The sequence below is a fragment of the Hyperolius riggenbachi genome, chromosome 4 (genome assembly GCF_040937935.1).
Source record: "Hyperolius riggenbachi isolate aHypRig1 chromosome 4, aHypRig1.pri, whole genome shotgun sequence".
Taxonomy (NCBI): domain Eukaryota; kingdom Metazoa; phylum Chordata; class Amphibia; order Anura; family Hyperoliidae; genus Hyperolius; species Hyperolius riggenbachi.
Window position 1 is genome coordinate 494,768,542 of NC_090649.1, and position 19,051 is coordinate 494,787,592.

The 19,051-nt window shown below is 45.2% G+C and overlaps 1 protein-coding gene across 3 annotated transcripts in view; it reads left to right on the forward strand.

The window, feature by feature from the left end:
- Window positions 1-19,051, forward strand: part of GTF2A1L (general transcription factor IIA subunit 1 like) — a 94,580-nt gene that overhangs the window by 7,930 nt on the left and 67,599 nt on the right. For 2 of the 3 annotated variants that reach the window (XM_068233065.1, XM_068233066.1), the window contains exons 2-3: window positions 4,236-4,337; window positions 6,340-6,463. In XM_068233065.1, coding sequence (XP_068089166.1) covers window positions 4,236-4,337; window positions 6,340-6,463 — 226 coding nt within the window. The remainder of the gene's footprint in view (window positions 1-4,235; window positions 4,338-6,339; window positions 6,464-19,051) is intronic. The other variant, XM_068233067.1, reaches the window with a different exon arrangement.

Below are 19,051 nucleotides of genomic sequence, written 5' to 3' on the forward strand. Positions count from 1 at the left end.
GGAGCATTCTGCACAGGCGTGAGCACACTCCCACGGCCAGGAGCATTCTGCACAGGCGTGAGCACACTCTCATGGCCAGGAGCATTCTGCACAGGCAAGGTCGGCATCTGCAACGGAGGGGACAGCGGAGCTACGTTGAGTGACAGGCTTCCAGGGGCTTTTTTTTTTTTTTTACTCAGACTTGTCCTTTAAAGGGATACTTTAGCCATGGATTAAAAAAAAAAATATAGATATATATCTGTTTTGCATACATGGGGCTTCTACCAGCCCCCTGCAGCCGCCCCTTGCCCTCGCAGTCACTCACGGGTCTTCCTGTCCCCCGCGGTCAGCTAGCTTCATTTCGCCGAAACTGTCCTGGTGTGTGCACAGGCCATGGCATAAGGGGTTAACTCACCAATGGCGCCACTTCTTGCTGATCAGTTGCTCGCCATCTTCTGACGCTTCTGTCTGCAGAGCTAGAAGTTCCGCTGTGAGAGCAGAAGTGTCAGGAAGATGGTGAACAGCGCGCTGCACATTGGCCAGAGGCAGCAACGTGGGGTAACCTCCCTGGCATTCAGTTTCCCCAGGATTTCTGTTCAAAAAGTAATTTTCATAACCTTTTTTTTTCCCCTGTAACTTGCCAAAATGTATCCAGCACGGGTCTAGTATGCAGTGCGGGAGAGTATTGTGTATGCACGTCCATACTGTTCACAGTGCGGGAGAGTATTGTGTATGCACGTCCATACTGTTCACAGCAGGTTTTATATTGACTTGTATAGCCGTAAATACCGCTAGGGAGGTTAACCTCTTATGCTGTGGCCTGTTACCCTAAACCTCCCGCCAGGGCAATCTGCATTTCAGAATTACTACTAGATACATACTGTAGATTTAGTAAGATGGTACAAAAAGATTGCATCATATTCATTAGTGAGCACCTTAAAGGGACACTTAAGTAAAAAAAAATGAGTTTAACTCACCTGGGGCTTCCAATAGCCCCCTGCAGCTGTCCGGTGCCCTCGCCATCTCCCTCCGATCCTCCTGGCCCCGTCGGCAGCCAATTCCTGTTTCGGTGACAGGAGCTGACAGCCTGGGGATGCGAGTGATTCTTCACGTTCCATACCACAATAGCGCCCTCTATGCTGCTATAGCATATATCATATACCATATAGCAGCATAGAGGGTGCTAATGTGTCTGGAAACGCGAAGAATCACTCGCGTCCCCAGCCTGTCAGCTCCTGTCACCGAAACAGGAAGTGGCTGCCGGTGGGGCCAGGAGGATTGGAGGGAGACGGCGAGGGCACCGGACAGCTGCAGAGGGCTATTGGAAGCCCTAGGTGAGTAAAACTCAAATTTTTTGTTTGACTTAAGTGTCCCTTTAATGCTATACAACATTAATTCAGACTGCTGATGGACTTAAAGGACAACTGTAATGAGACATAAGACATATGGAGGCTACCATATTTATTTCCTTTTAACCAATACCAGTTGCCTGGCTGTCCTGCTGATCCACTGCCTCTAATACTTTTAGCCATAGCCCCTGAACAAGCATGCAGCAGATCAGGTTTTTCTGACATTGTCAGATCTGGCAACATTAGCTGCATGCTTGTTTCTGGTGTTATTCAGACACTACTGCAGCCAATTAGATCAGCAGGACAGCCAGGCAACTGGTATTGTTTAAAAGGAAATAAATATAGCAGTCTCCATATTCTCCCCACTTCAGTTGTCCTTTGATCCAAAGCTTAATGCTAGGTATACACCATACAATATTCTGGCAGAGGTACCTGCCAGATTGATTAATTCCAACATGTCCGACCTGAATTTTGATATTCTGATCATTTTTTTTAAATCAACAAAAACAAAAAATCGACTAAAGAACGATTAAAAAAAGCGATTGGAAAATCGATACAAAATCAAATCAAACATGTTGGAAATAATCGATCTGAGAGGTAAATCTTCCAGAAAATTGTATGGTGTGTACCTAGCATTAGGTAATGAACGTACTTCACAGGAATCAGAACTTCACACAGAACTAATCAGGTTTAGAAACTATTCATTGATTGGCAGCTGAATAACCCGGCAAGCTGCCAGGTGACAGTCATTAGTCTGACAAATTCCTGCTTAGCCCAGAGGAGTTACAGTAGTTGGCACACTGAGGCCTGGGGCCCAGTAGGAGAACTTTTGCAGTGCTTGCCAGCAGTGTTGCTCGGATACGATCCGTGATCGCGGCATAGCCGTCATTCACCAGCATTTTTTCACTATCAGACGTCGTGACCTGAATCCGTGATCGGGAATTGATGACGGAATTCAATCATGGATGCGGCCGTTATTTCACGTATTCAGCCCGTGATCACGGAAAAAATAGCCGTGATTATATTATAAGCTGAAAAGCCGCCGACTTTAGCGGTTAATAGTAAAGCCTCCTTACCTGATATGAATACCAAATTTGCAGGATATGTTAAGTAGAACAGTGGAAACAAGGGATTTTTTTTTCCCTAAAACGACCTTATAGTTTTTGAGATAATCTATTTTAAAGGTTCCAGGTAAATAGTATACATTTAGGCTTCTTGCACACCAAGACGTTGCATTAGGTGCCACGTTAAGGTCGCATAACGTGCACCTAACACAACGTATGGTGCTGCAAGAGCCGACGGTAGAGTGAGCCGCGTTAGGCGGCTCGAGTCCTATAATGTCTCCCAGAGTGGCGCTGATTGGCCAGCGGGACCACGTGATGCGGAGCGAGACACTCCGCATCACGTGGTCCCGCCGGCCAATCAGCTGCCGCCAGTGCAGTGAATATTAAGTAGCCATGTGCGCGGCTACTGTAGCTGGCTCTCCCCGCCTCCTCTCCGCCCCCCACTGAGCATGTGCAAACAGTCTAACGCGGCTATAGCCGCTCCAACGCCGTAGCATGCTGCACTTTGCACAGAACGTGCAGCGTTACATGTAACGCAACGTGGGCTGTGTGAACAGCCCACTTGTGTTACATTGCTGTGCGTTGGGGGAGCGTTACGGGCGCACTAACGTGCGCCTGTAACGTCTTGGTGTGTAAGCAGCCTAAAAGAGAACCAGAGATGAAGGACCCTCATTTATTTTACCATATATATCAGTGGGAACATTAGAGAAAACACCTACCCTGCTCTCTGTTTCATCCTCCACTGCTCAGCCTGCTTGTTATCAGCCCTGATAAAATCCCCCACTGAGCATTCAGTCTAGCTTTGCCGCGCATTATTATAGCTGAGTCAGTCTTCTGTGATGCCTTTTCAAGCCCAAGTCTGCCCCCTTGTGGCTCTGCTTTCCTGCTGTGTATCATCTTCTTAGAGCCACAGAGTGGCTAATTTTTCTGATTTCTACCCCCCCCCCCTTTTTTTTTGTGCAGGAAAATTGAATTGTTTGGGATAGATTGTCAGTTTCAATTTTTTTGGGTAATTGGTGGGAAAAATTGGAAAAAAATAAGCGAGATGTACATTGGTAAGATTTTTCCAACGTTACAATCATTTAGAAAAACTGATTGTAATCCTCTATTTCAAAGGATACCTAAAAAGTTGTATGATGTGTGTCTGTCTGTCTGTTGTCAGTCTGTGCAGTACGTCAGTTGTGAGGAAGGTCTGTTGGTTATTTGGTTTATGATCTGGGGTTTGGCCTGTAAAGACCGCGAGCTCCAGAATTTCTGAGGTGCTGCCTATGTAGGGATTGATTCACTATGCGGTGCTAACCTACTTAGCACGTCTAAAGTCTTTTGGCGCGCTAACCAGGGTGCTAAGTAGGTTAGCACCGGTGTTCTCAATCAGATCGCGCGCTAAGTACCGCGCGCAAAGTCCTATGCGCGCGCTAAGTCCCAAAGGCTTTAATGGGCACTTCGCGCGGATGGCTCTGTGCAGTGTGCGCGTAAAGTTTTACGCGCATAAAGTTTTGCGCGCGAAAAGCTCGTTTAGACGTGCTAAAGGGGTTTTCACAGGCGTGCTAACAGTTAGCACCGCTTTGTGAATCAAGCCCTGTGTACTTTCAGACTTAGTTATTTATTTCCTGACAATACTGGATTTGTCAGAAAGAGGAAATAAGTTATTCTTTAGACTCAGCACTTTAGAAATGTTGATAATTGGCTGTTAAATCGTTGGGCTGCTGGGAGCTCCTATTAAGACACTTTCCCAGCTGTACATGTTTTGCTAGAAGTTCGAGGGAAGCATTTGCAGAATCTGTCTGAATGACTGACGGTGAAGCCTCTAACCAGCACTCTGACCTTTTCTGTACTTGTTCAGCCGAAACTCTACAAGTCTATAATAGAAGACGTTATCGAAGGCGTCAGCGAGCTTTTTACTGAAGAAGGCGTTGATGAGCAGGTTCTTAAAGAGCTAAAGCGAGTAAGTGCTGACTTGTTAATGTTCTGCAGATCACCTGTCTGTACTCCCAAAAAGGACACATTAGGGATTAACTCCTGACAAATGGGGGCTAAAACTCAGGAGTTTCTGACACTCGGCACCCTTACCATGCATTACTGTATTTGGGAAATATCAGATTTTAACCACTTCACTACCCTGGTCTTGTTCTCATTTCAGCACAGCTTCTGATTGCTTTCGCAATAACGTTATTGATGATTATTACAAATAATCGATTTTTTTTCAGGACAAATTAGGCTTTTGTGGCTATTTGTTTTTAGTATTTTCTCTGCATTTTAGAAGTAAAATAAGGGGAAAAAAAGTGAAAAAATACACGATTTAACCACTTTCATACATTATAGCTTTAATGTAAACCATTCTATTGTAAATTAAACCCATTTGTCTATCTCTCCTGTTTATTTAAACAGTTAATTTGTTTTCACAATGTATTAGTAACAGATTGTATACCCTACTCACTTGTTACATCTGTCCTCTCCTGCAATTTTTATTTTATACTTGTTTGCTTATTAACCCTGCCATTGAATTCCAAGGGAAAGAAAAGGGGTTTGCTGTCATTCGTTTTCAGCTCTGTAGCTCTGTATCAGCTCAGAGATAGTGTTATCTATGATTTTGTAGGGAGAAGAGTGCAGTGACTTATTTTCATGTCCTGGGGCAGGAAGTGGTTAAGGTGCCCATTAACGGTAGAATTTTTAGTGAGCGATCACATTTTTCAGATCGCTTTGTATCAAGACAGAGAACCTGGTGGGCCTCAGTTCATCCAAAATGATTGTTTCCTTAACCTCCCGGCGGTAAGCCCAACACAGTGTCGGGCTAGCCACCGCAGGAGATCGCGTAACCCCGGGAGGATTTTTTAAAAATAAAATTGATTCTATATTGTTAAGCTAGCACTTGGCTAGCTAACGATGCCCCCCAAGTGTTTCCGCTCTGCCCCCGATCACCGCCGCAATACATACCCACCAGGGATTCCGTTAATAGTGCAGCCTCCCGATCAGCTCCAGGCTTCACTATGGGGAGGATCGGGACTGCGCATGACGTCATGTCTGATTGTCACCATAGCGACAGTGAAGCTCATTGCTTCGGCTCTCGCGGGATCGCGGCGGCGGAGGGGTGAGAGTGTTGCCGGTGGCGATCGGTGGAGGGGGGGGTGTCGTGGAGGTGGCGGAGGACTTTGCGGAAATAGTCAGCCACTGCATCTGCGTACCGCCAGGGAGGTTAAAGAAATTGATCATTGTGGCAGATTTTTCCATCGATGCAATCCTAACTGGTTTAGATATGATCCGAAGTCAAAATCTTTAATGCCCTGGATCAATTTAAATATGATCTTATAGAAAATGCAATCATTCCACTAAATATTGTACCATGAATTAGTCACCTCCCACTAAGTTTGGGGAGGGAAAAACAATACCCCCCTCTCAGCAATAGGGCACCACACTCTGTGCACGAGAAAAGGAACCAGGCAGTATTTTTTTCCTCCGCATCGAAAAAAAGCGTATTGCCTCCAGTTTACTGTTAATCTCCACAGGCCACCGGCCAGCACTATGTGCGTTTTTTGCATTGCAGAAATTGCATGCGAATCTTGCAAGTGTTACCCCTGCCTGACCTCTACTTCAGAGATATAACTTTTAAAGGGGACCTGTGGAGAATATAAATGATTCAAGGCACTGGCTGTACTTGGTGAATCTGATCCACATTTTCTGCAATGAGTAATTGCAGGTGTTGAAAAAGTAACAATGGTTCCTTGTGTGAGCATCAACTCAGTCAGTAAAAATGGGAGTTTCAGGGCCATCTGTACTCCAGAATACCATCGCCATGGCCACATAGAAGTACAATTTGGAGGCAGCAGACTGAATTTTCTATAGCATTGTTACTAAATTTTGCATCCCTGATCAATGTTCATGGCCATGTTTATAATAAAGGTGAAATTTCACGTTGAATGTTGCATTAACGGACATTTATTCTGTTGTAGTTATGGGAAACCAAAGTCATGCAGTCCAAAGCCACAGAGGGCTTCTTCCGGGATCATTGCGCTATGCCTCAGTTTGTTCTGCAGCTTCCGCAGCATTTGCATCAGTCTCTGCATGCGTCAACAGGTCAGTATTATTCTGCTAACCTTCTGATAAATACTTTACATTTCAGGCTCTTAGCCCCGCCCCTTTATACTCACCTAGTGGTGCTGGGTCGCCCTGAGCTGTCTGGGTGCTCTGCAGTACTGGTCCAAGCACTATCCCATAGATCCACATCAATCTCTGCATCGGGCTACAGGCTCACTGTACACCAGCGGCTCTGGATGTGTAGCCTGGCTTTAGGGACATAAAGAGATGATTTGCACATTCAGGAGTGATGCCTCATGGGAAACCATACTTGCTCACTTAAATCTATGTTGTTTACAAATGCCTAAGATAGACATGTCCCTCTGGAGATCCTCCAAGGATGTCTCTTGTCTCCCTGCTCCTCCCTGTCCCACCTCTGACTCCCTTGACATGCGGCCGGACTCCGCCCGTGCAGTAGCATGGACCAGGTTGAAGTTCAGCTGGAAAAACCAAGCCGAATCGGGTCCATGCTGCTTGTAAGGAAACAAAGGGGAAGAGATGAAAAGCCCTCTATGGTGTAGTATTCTCAGGACAAGGGAGGTTTATAGAAAAGTATACATTTTATAATCTCAGGCGTGGATTACCAAGTAGGCAACCACTTTTCGGGCAGAGGGGGAACTTAGGCCCATCCTCTCAGGGCTATATGATGTCGGTCTCCATGGATGGGAATGGAGAAAAGGGGATAGACCCCCCTCCACCGGTGATGGGCTTCATTTATTGTATACAATGGAAACAGACGCCACAAGGATAAAATATATTTGTATCTATGTTAATATGATTAAAACAAGGGGAAGTAACAATTACCTCCCCACTGAAGAGACAGCAAGATACAATCATCAAAAACGTTTATTATGTACTCCAAAGGTTGCAACATGTTTCATGGGAGACAAGCCACTTCATCGGGCAATAAAAAACAGGAGCAGCTGGATGGCACCAACAGACATACTCTGAGTGTATACATGAATCACATGCTATATCTAGTCTATTTGATTGGGTACAATACAGATCGCGCCACTCTGCATAGGGCAATGCAATTACTAGGTTGCTCACTGTGCCCATAGGATCAGCAATAGGCACGCACAGTGTGTAAGTACCTAAGGGTCCATTTACACCTAAAGGGAATCTGAAGTGAAAATAATCGTATGATTTGGATGTGTAGTATAGCTAAGAAATACGGTAGAACATTACCGGTAGTAGCACAGATATGAGTCTCATATAGTTTCCAGTACAGTAAGAGTTACGAAACTTCACTTCTGTTGTTATCAGTGCAAAAGAACTTCTCTGACTAATAATATAGTCAGAGAGCAGTGCCATTTTCTGGAGCACTTACACATCAAAGAAACAATAAAAGACAACTTCAGATAAGGTTTTACTGCAGGAAAGTGTAAAGGGTCATTAGCTCTGCTCTGTGTCATAGTTTAAAATGCGGAGTGTAGTTTGTAAACTGCAAATATTAGAGAATGATGCAATGTTATAAAACAAAAGCTATATAACGGAAAATAAAAATGTGAGACTATTTTCTTTGCTACAAATGTTCTACTAATTATCCGTACTACACATGCAATACATTATATCATAAGTTTTTATTTTCAATTCAATGTCATGTTAATCAGTTGCTCTCAGTTATAGCAGAAAGATAACGGTTTTTCAAAGTAATCCTACCAGTGGCGTAGCTAAGGAGCTGTGGGCCCCGATGCAAGTTTTACAATGGGGCCCCCCAAGCACTCTATACATAACAATTGATACGGCGCCGGCGGACCAAAACCTGCCAATGGCAACTACAGTGTCAGAGGTGCAAGAAGGGGATGGGGAATAGCTTGTTAATGATTACCACTGTTCAAAGTATCTATAGAAGTGATTATTATGAGCACAGGACCAATAGAGAGCTAATACTGTAATTGAGGGTGAGCCCTTCGGGGCCCCTCTGCCCCAAGGGCCCCGATGCGGTCGCTACCTCTGCACCCCCTATTGCAACGCCCCTGAATCCTACCTAATAAAACCTCTGCGTCTCTGCGTCCCATGTCCGTGTGTGCCACTGTGTCTGCGCTATTGCTCATGTGCCGCAGGGACAGCCATTGTTGGCATGGGAGCAGGACAGCCAGGGGACCGGCGGGGGCACATGGCAGGCGGGTGCACGTGTGTGGCGGAGGCGCACGCGGCAGGCAGGCGGGTGCACGTGTGTGGCGGAGGCGCACGCGGCAGGCAGGCGGGTGCACGTGTGTGGCGGAGGCGCACGCGGCAGGCAGGCGGGTGCACGTGTGTGGCGGAGGCGCACGCGGCAGGCAGGCGGGTGCACGTGTGTGGCGGAGGCGCACGCGGCAGGCAGGCGGGTGCACGTGTGTGGCGGAGGCGCACGCGGCAGGCAGGCGGGTGCACGTGTGTGGCGGAGGAGCAAGCGGCAGGCAGGCGGGTGCACGTGTGTGGCGGAGGAGCAAGCGGAAGGCAGGCGGGTGCACGTGTGTGGCGGAGGCGCACGCGGCAGGCAGGCGGGTGCAGGTGTGTGGCGGAGGCGCAAGTGGCAGGCAGGCGGGTGCAGGTGTGTGGCGGAGGCGCAAGTGGCAGGCGGGTGCAGGTGTGTGGCGGAGGCGCAAGTGGCAGGCGGGTGCAGGTGTGTGGCGGAGGCGCAAGTGGCAGGCAGGCGGGTGCAGGTGTGTGGCGGAGGCGCAAGTGGCAGGCAGGCGGGTGCAGGTGTGTGGCGGAGGCGCAAGTGGCAGGCAGGCGGGTGCAGGTGTGTGGCGGAGGCGCAAGTGGCAGGCAGGCGGGTGCAGGTGTGTGGTGGAGGCGCAAGTGGCAGGCAGGCGGGTGCAGGTGTGTGGCGGAGGCGCAAGTGGCAGGCAGGCGGGTGCACGTGTGTGGCGGAGGCGCAAGTGGCAGGCGGGCGGATGCACGCGTGTGGCGGAGGCGCAAGTGGCAGGCGGGCGGATGCACGCACGTGGCGGAGGCGCACGCATGCGGCGGGTGGGCAGGCTGGCTTGCACATGCATGCTGACAGGTGGTGGTGGAGACAGACCTAGAGCCCATTATTAAACAGGCTAAGGTCTCTAGTGTCAGTATAAAAGGGCCCTGTCATTTCTATGGGCAGAGTTATAATTTAACAGAGGAAGAGCCTTGCACTTGCACTCCATCCCTCCCACAGATGTATTTGTTTAGGAGTAAAACCGCTGGAAGGTTTTAGGTTTATGTTGGGTGCCCCGTTTCTGGTATAAATAATTTTAAAGCCACGTTTTTTTAACAACATTCAATAATGCATCAAAGCACACATTGCTCCTCGCGAAGTCAAAAAACGAGGAATATTCTGATTTATGGGGTTCACACAAAGTGCAGGAACGGTTCCTGTGAACAGCTGGGCCCTTGTAAGAGATCAGTGATTCTTCATGAAGAAAATGAACGCTCAGAGTAAACCATTATCTCGTCTGTAAGTTTCCAGCGTAGAATTCTCTCCCCGCGTTGCCTGCCGATGAATATTCTGCATTGCACACGGGGGTCTTATTAAAGGTATCGCTGATGATGTAAGTCTGTGGGTTTTGTTTTAATTTCTTCTGAATGGGTTATTGATGAACCTCACGCTGTCATGATTCTGCATTCATCTCTTTCTCAGTGTATGCCAGTTATCTTACATCACGGCACAGTATTCATCTCTTTCTCAGTGTATGCCAGTTATCTTACATCACGGCACAGTATTCGTCTCTTTCTCAGTGTATGCCAGTTATCTTACATCACGGCACAGTATTCATCTCCTTCTCAGTGTATGCCAGTTATCTTACATCACGGCACAGTATTCATCTCCTTCACAGTGTATGCCAGTTATCTTACATCACGGCACAGTATTCATCTCTTTCTCAGTGTATGCCAGTTATCTTACATCAGGGCACAGCATTCATCTCCTTCTCAGAGTATGCCAGTTATCTTACATCACGGCACAGTATTCATCTCCTTCTCAGTGTATGCCAGTTATCTTACATCACGGCACAGCATTCATCTCTTTCTCAGTGTATGCCAGTTATCTTACATCACGGCACAGTATTCGTCTCTTTCTCAGTGTATGCCAGTTATCTTACATCACGGCACAGTATTCGTCTCTTTCTCAGTGTATGCCAGTTATCTTACATCAGGGCACAGTATTCATCTCCTTCTCAGTGTATGCCAGTTATCTTACATCCCGGCACAGTATTCATCTCTTTCTCAGTGTATGCCAGTTATCTTACATCAGGGCACAGTATTCGTCTCTTTCTCAGTGTATGCCAGTTATCTTACATCACGGCACAGCATTCATCTCTTTCTCAGTGTATGCCAGTTATCTTACATCACGGCACAGTATTCATCTCCTTCTCAGTGTATGCCAGTTATCTTACATCCCGGCACAGTATTCATCTCCTTCTCAGAGTATGCCAGTTATCTTACATCACGGCACAGCATTCATCTCTTTCTCAGTGTATGCCAGTTATCTTACATCACGGCACAGTATTCATCTCCTTCTCAGTGTATGCCAGTTATCTTACATCCCGGCACAGTATTCATCTCTTTCTCAGTGTATGCCAGTTATCTTACATCAGGGCACAGTATTCGTCTCTTTCTCAGTGTATGCCAGTTATCTTACATCAGGGCACAGTATTCATCTCCTTCTCAGTGTATGCCAGTTATCTTACATCACGGCACAGTATTCATCTCTTTCTCAGTGTATGCCAGTTATCTTACATCAGGGCACAGTATTCATCTCCTTCTCAGTGTATGCCAGTTATCTTACATCAGGGCACAGTATTCATCTCTTTCTCAGTGTATGCCAGTTATCTTACATCACGGCACAGTATTCATCTCCTTCTCAGTGTATGCCAGTTATCTTACATCAGGGCACAGTATTCATCTCCTCAGTGTATGCCAGTTATCTTACATCACGGCACAGTATTCATCTCCTTCTCAGTGTATGCCAGTTATCTTACATCACGGCACAGTATTCATCTCTTTCTCAGTATATGCCAGTTATCTTACATCACGGCACAGTATTCATCTCCTTCTCAGTGTATGCCAGTTATCTTACATCAGGGCACAGTATTCATCTCTTTCTCAGTGTATGCCAGTTATCTTACATCACGGCACAGTATTCATCTCCTTCTCAGCGTATGCCAGTTATCTTACATCACGGCACAGCATTCATCTCTTTCTCAGAGTATGCCAGTTATCTTACATCACGGCACAGTATTCATCTCCTTCTCAGTGTATGCCAGTTATCTTACATCAGGGCACAGTATTCATCTCCTTCTCAGTGTATGCCAGTTATCTTACATCAGGGCACAGTATTCATCTCTTTCTCAGTGTATGCCAGTTATCTTACATCACGGCACAGTATTCATCTCCTTCTCAGTGTATGCCAGTTATCTTACATCAGGGCACAGTATTCATCTCCTCAGTGTATGCCAGTTATCTTACATCACGGCACAGTATTCATCTCCTTCTCAGTGTATGCCAGTTATCTTACATCACGGCACAGTATTCATCTCTTTCTCAGTATATGCCAGTTATCTTACATCACGGCACAGTATTCATCTCCTTCTCAGTGTATGCCAGTTATCTTACATCAGGGCACAGTATTCATCTCTTTCTCAGTGTATGCCAGTTATCTTACATCACGGCACAGTATTCATCTCCTTCTCAGTGTATGCCAGTTATCTTACATCAGGGCACAGTATTCATCTCCTTCTCAGTGTATGCCAGTTATCTTACATCACGGCACAGTATTCATCTCCTTCTCAGTGTATGCCAGTTATCTTACATCAGGGCACAGTATTCATCTCCTCAGTGTATGCCAGTTATCTTACATCACGGCACAGTATTCATCTCTTTCTCAGTGTATGCCAGTTATCTTACATCAGGGCACAGTATTCATCTCCTTCTCAGTGTATGCCAGTTATCTTACATCACGGCACAGTATTCATCTCTTTCTCAGTGTATGCCAGTTATCTTACATCACGGCACAGTATTCATCTCTTTCTCAGTGTATGCCAGTTATCTTACATCAGGGCACAGCATTCATCTCGTTCTCAGTGTATGCCAGTTATCTTACATCAGGGCACAGCATTCATCTCCTTCTCAGTGTATGCCAGTTATCTTACATCACGGCACAGTATTCATCTCCTTCTCAGTGTATGCCAGTTATCTTACATCAGGGCACAGTATTCATCTCCTCAGTGTATGCCAGTTATCTTACATCACGGCACAGTATTCATCTCCTTCTCAGTGTATGCCAGTTATCTTACATCAGGGCACAGTATTCATCTCCTCAGTGTATGCCAGTTATCTTACATCACGGCACAGTATTCATCTCTTTCTCAGTGTATGCCAGTTATCTTACATCAGGGCACAGTATTCATCTCCTCAGTGTATGCCAGTTATCTTACATCACGGCACAGTATTCATCTCCTTCTCAGTGTATGCCAGTTATCTTACATCACGGCACAGTATTCATCTCTTTCTCAGTGTATGCCAGTTATCTTACATCAGGGCACAGTATTCATCTCCTTCTCAGTGTATGCCAGTTATCTTACATCAGGGCACAGTATTCATCTCCTTCTCAGCGTATGCCAGTTATCTTACATCACGGCACAGTATTCATCTCCTTCTCAGTGTATGCCAGTTATCTTACATCAGGGCACAGTATTCATCTCTTTCTCAGTGTATGCCAGTTATCTTACATCACGGCATGGTATTCATCTCCTTCTCAGTGTATGCCAGTTATCTTACATCAGGGCACAGTATTCATCTCCTTCTCAGTGTATGCCAGTTATCTTACATCACGGCATGGTATTCATCTCCTTCTCAGTGTATGCCAGTTATCTTACATCACGGCATGGTATTCATCTCCTTCTCAGTGTATGCCAGTTATCTTACATCACGGCACAGTATTCATCTCTTTCTCAGTGTATGCCAGTTATCTTACATCACGGCACAGTATTCATCTCCTTCTCAGTGTATGCCAGTTATCTTACATCAGGGCACAGTATTCATCTCCTCAGTGTATGCCAGTTATCTTACATCACGGCACAGTATTCATCTCCTTCTCAGTGTATGCCAGTTATCTTACATCAGGGCACAGTATTCATCTCTTTCTCAGTGTATGCCAGTTATCTTACATCAGGGCACAGTATTCATCTCTTTCTCAGTGTATGCCAGTTATCTTACATCACGGCACAGTATTCATCTCCTTCTCAGTGTATGCCAGTTATCTTACATCAGGGCACAGTATTCATCTCTTTCTCAGTGTATGCCAGTTATCTTACATCACGGCACAGTATTCATCTCCTTCTCAGTGTATGCCAGTTATCTTACATCACGGCACAGTATTCATCTCTTTCTCAGTGTATGCCAGTTATCTTACATCAGGGCACAGTATTCATCTCTTTCTCAGTGTATGCCAGTTATCTTACATCACGGCACAGTATTCATCTCCTTCTCAGTGTATGCCAGTTATCTTACATCAGGGCACAGTATTCATCTCCTTCTCAGTGTATGCCAGTTATCTTACATCACGGCACAGTATTCATCTCCTTCTCAGTGTATGCCAGTTATCTTACATCAGGGCACAGTATTCATCTCCTCAGTGTATGCCAGTTATCTTACATCACGGCACAGTATTCATCTCTTTCTCAGTGTATGCCAGTTATCTTACATCAGGGCACAGTATTCATCTCCTTCTCAGTGTATGCCAGTTATCTTACATCACGGCACAGTATTCATCTCTTTCTCAGTGTATGCCAGTTATCTTACATCACGGCACAGTATTCATCTCTTTCTCAGTGTATGCCAGTTATCTTACATCAGGGCACAGCATTCATCTCCTTCTCAGTGTATGCCAGTTATCTTACATCACGGCACAGTATTCATCTCCTTCTCAGTGTATGCCAGTTATCTTACATCAGGGCACAGTATTCATCTCCTCAGTGTATGCCAGTTATCTTACATCAGGGCACAGTATTCATCTCTTTCTCAGTGTATGCCAGTTATCTTACATCAGGGCACAGCATTCATCTCGTTCTCAGTGTATGCCAGTTATCTTACATCACGGCACAGCATTCATCTCCTTCTCAGTGTATGCCAGTTATCTTACATCACGGCACAGTATTCATCTCCTTCTCAGTGTATGCCAGTTATCTTACATCACGGCACAGTATTCATCTCCTTCTCAGTGTATGCCAGTTATCTTACATCACGGCACAGTATTCATCTCCTCAGTGTATGCCAGTTATCTTACATCACGGCACAGTATTCATCTCTTTCTCAGTGTATGCCAGTTATCTTACATCACGGCACAGCATTCATCTCCTTCTCAGTGTATGCCAGTTATCTTACATCACGGCACAGCATTCATCTCCTTCTCAGTGTATGCCAGTTATCTTACATCAGGGCACAGCATTCATCTCCTTCTCAGTGTATGCCAGTTATCTTACATCACGGCACAGTATTCATCTCTTTCTCAGTGTATGCCAGTTATCTTACATCCCGGCACAGTATTCATCTCTTTCTCAGTGTATGCCAGTTATCTTACATCACGGCACAGCATTCATCTCCTTCTCAGTGTATGCCAGTTATCTTACATCACGGCACAGTATTCATCTCCTTCTCAGTGTATGCCAGTTATCTTACATCAGGGCACAGTATTCATCTCTTTCTCAGTGTATGCCAGTTATCTTACATCACGGCACAGCATTCATCTCCTTCTCAGTGTATGCCAGTTATCTTACATCAGGGCACAGTATTCGTCTCTTTCTCAGTGTATGCCAGTTATCTTACATCAGGGCACAGTATTCATCTCCTTCTCAGTGTATGCCAGTTATCTTACATCACGGCACAGTATTCATCTCTTTCTCAGTGTATGCCAGTTATCTTACATCACGGCACAGTATTCGTCTCTTTCTCAGTGTATGCCAGTTATCTTACATCACGGCACAGTATTCGTCTCTTTCTCAGTGTATGCCAGTTATCTTACATCACGGCACAGTATTCGTCTCCTTCTCAGTGTATGCCAGTTATCTTACATCAGGGCACAGTATTCATCTCCTTCTCAGTGTATGCCAGTTATCTTACATCAGGGCACAGCATTCATCTCTTTCTCAGTGTATGCCAGTTATCTTACATCAGGGCACAGTATTCATCTCCTTCTCAGTGTATGCCAGTTATCTTACATCACGGCACAGTATTCATCTCTTTCTCAGTGTATGCCAGTTATCTTACATCACGGCACAGTATTCATCTCTTTCTCAGAGTATGCCAGTTATCTTACATCACGGCACAGTATTCATCTCTTTCTCAGTGTATGCCAGTCTTGTGAGCAACTTGGCATAATTCTTAAACCAGAGTTTTTATACCTAAATCTACAGCTTAAAGTGTACCAGAGACCATACAAAATAAGTTTTTTATATATACCTGGGGCCACCTTCAGCCACATCCGCAGGGATCGCTCCCACGCCTCCATCCTCGGCCTTCGCCGGTACTGGGCCCCGTAACTTTAGCCAGTTGTGACCAGTCTGCGCAAAAGTGCGCTTTCTACATAACTCATCAGCGGCTGCCGAAGAAGAGAGCACACTTCTCTTGCGTCAGACTGGCTGAAGTTATGGGACCCAATACGGGAACTGTTAGTAGATTGAGGACGGCGGCGTGGGTGTGATCCGAGCGGATGGGGCTGGAGGAAGCCCCAGGTATGTATAAAACTTTTTTTATTTTGTACGGTCTCTGGTTTAGAGTTCCTTAGAGGAGTTAAACTTTTTTTTTTATACATACCTGGGGTTTCCTCCGGCGTCCTCCAGGCTGATCAATCCTCCACTAGGTGGCCCGCTGACTTCTCAAGTCGCAGTCCGGCCTCACTCTCCCTTGTTGCACTCCCGCGGCTGGGAGTTTTCTTCACCTGCGCAGGGGTACAGCACCGACACAAAACTCTCCCGGCAACAGGAGACATGCAGGCAGGTTGCGCATGCATAGTGCCCCCCCGACTTCCAAAGTTACCGGACCGCCTACCGGAGGATCCAGGCGGCGGAGGAGGCGGACAATGGACCAATCGGCCTGAAGGGGGCTGGAGGAAGCCCAAGGTATGTACAGAAATTTTCTCATCTCAGGTTGTCTTTAACCACTTAAGGACCGCAGTCTTTTCACCCTTAAGGACCAGAGCCTTTTTTCCATTCGGACCACTGCAGCTTAAATGGTTTATTGCTCAGTCATACAAGCTACCATCTAAATGAATTTTACCTCCTTTTCTTGTCACTAATACAGCTTTCTTTTGGTGCTATTTGATTGGTGCTGCGATTTTTACTTTTTATTCTATTCATCAAAAAAGACATGAATTTTGGCAAAAAAATGATTTTTTTAACTTTCTGTGCTGACATTTTTCAAATAAAGTAAAATTTCTGTATACATGCAGCGCGAAAAATGTGGACAAACATGTTTTTGATCAAAAAAAACCCATTCAGTGTATATTTATTGGTTTGGGTAAAAGTTATAGCGTTTACAAACTATGGTGCAAAAATTGAATTTTCCCATTTTGAAGCATCTCTCTCATTTCTGAGCACCTGTCAGGTTTCATGAGGTGCTAGAATTCCAGGATAGTATAAATACCCCCCAAATGACCCCATTTTGGAAAGAAGACACCCCAAAGTATTCACTAAGAGGCATGGTGAGTTCATAGAAGATTTTATCTTTTGTCACAAGTTAGCGGAAAATGACACTTTGTGACAAAAAAAATAAATAAAAAAAAGTTTCCATTTCTGCTATCTGGTGACAAAAAAAAATGAAATCTGCCACGGACTCACCATGCCCCTCTCTGAATACCTTGAAGTGTCTAGTTTCCAAAATGGGGTCATTTGTGGGGTGTGTTTATTGTCCTGGCATTTTGGGGGGTGCTAAATTGTAAGCACCCCTGTAAAGCCTAAAGGTGCTCATAGGACTTTGGGCCCCTTAGCGCACCTAGGCTGCAAAAGAAATGTCACACATGTGGTATCGCCTTACTCAGGAGAAATAGTATAATGTGTTTTGGGGTGTATTTTTACACATACCCATGATGGGTGGGAGAAATATCTCTGTAAATGAGATTTCTTTTGATTTTTTTACACACAATTGTCCATTTACAGAGATATTTCTCCCACCCAGCATGGGTATGTGTAAAAATACACCCCAAAACACATTATACTACTTCTCCTGAGTACGGCGATACCACATGTGTGACACTTTTTTGCACCCTAACTGCGCTAAGGGGCCCAAAGTCCTATGAGTACCTTTAGGATTTCACAGGTCATTTTGAGGCATTTATTTTCTAGACTACTCCTCACGGTTTAGGGCCCCTAAAATGCCAGGACAGTATAGGAACCCTACAAGTGACCCCATTTTAGAAAGAAGACACCCCAAGGTATTCCGTTAGTAGTATGGGGAGTTCATAGAAGATTTCATTTTTTTTTCACAAGTTAGCGGAAATTGATTTTTATTGTTTTTTTCACAAAGTGTCATTTTCCACTAACTTGTGACAAAAAATAAAATCTTCTATGAATTCCCCATACACCTAATTGAATACCTTGGGGTGTCTTTTTTCTAAAATGGGGTCACTTGTGGGGTTCCTATAATGCCCTGGCATTTTAGGGGCCCTAAACCGTGAGGAGTAGTCTAGAAACCAAATGCCTCAAAATGACCTGTGAAATTCTAAAGGTACTCATAGGACGTTGGGCCTCTTAGCGCACCTAGGTTGCAAAAAAGTGTCACACATGTGGTATCGCCGTACTCAGGAGAAGTAGTATAATGTGTTTTGGGGTGTATTTTTACACATACCCATGCTGGGTGGGAGAAATATCTCTGTAAATTAAAATGTTTTGATTTTTTTTACACACAATTGTCCCTTTACAGAGAGATTTCTCCCTCCCAGCATGGGTATGTGTAAAAATACACCCCAAAACACATTATACTACTTCTCCTGAGTACGGCGATATCACATGTGTGACACTTTTTTGCAGCCTAGGTGCGCTATGGGGCCCAACGTCCTATTCACAGGTAATTTTGAGGCATTTGGTTTCTAGACTACTCCTCACGGTTTAGGGCCCCTAAAATGCCAGGGCAGTATAGAAACCCCACAAGTGACCCCATTTTAGAAAGAAGACACCCCAAGGTATTCCGTTAGGTGTATGGTGAGTTCATAGAAGATTTTATTTTTTGTCACAAGTTAGTGGAAAATGACACTTTGTGAAAAAAAACAATACAAATCAATTTCCGCTAACTTTTGACAAAAAATAAAATCTTCTATGAACTCACCATACACCTAACGGAATACCTTGGGGTGTCTTCTTTCTAAAATGGGGTCACTTGTGGGGTTCCTATACTGCCCTGGCATTTTAGGGGCCCAAAACCACGAGGAGTAGTCTGGAAACCAAATGCCTCAAAATGACTGTTCAGGGGTATAAGCATCTGCAAATTTTGATGACAGGTGGTCTATGAGGGGCCGAATTTTGTGGAACCGGTCATAAGCAGGGTGGCTTCTTAGATGACAGGTTGTATTGGCACTGAAGTGCAGGAATGTTCTCAAATCATGACCTGGACATGGCAATTAAGTCGTACCAGCAGTGATCA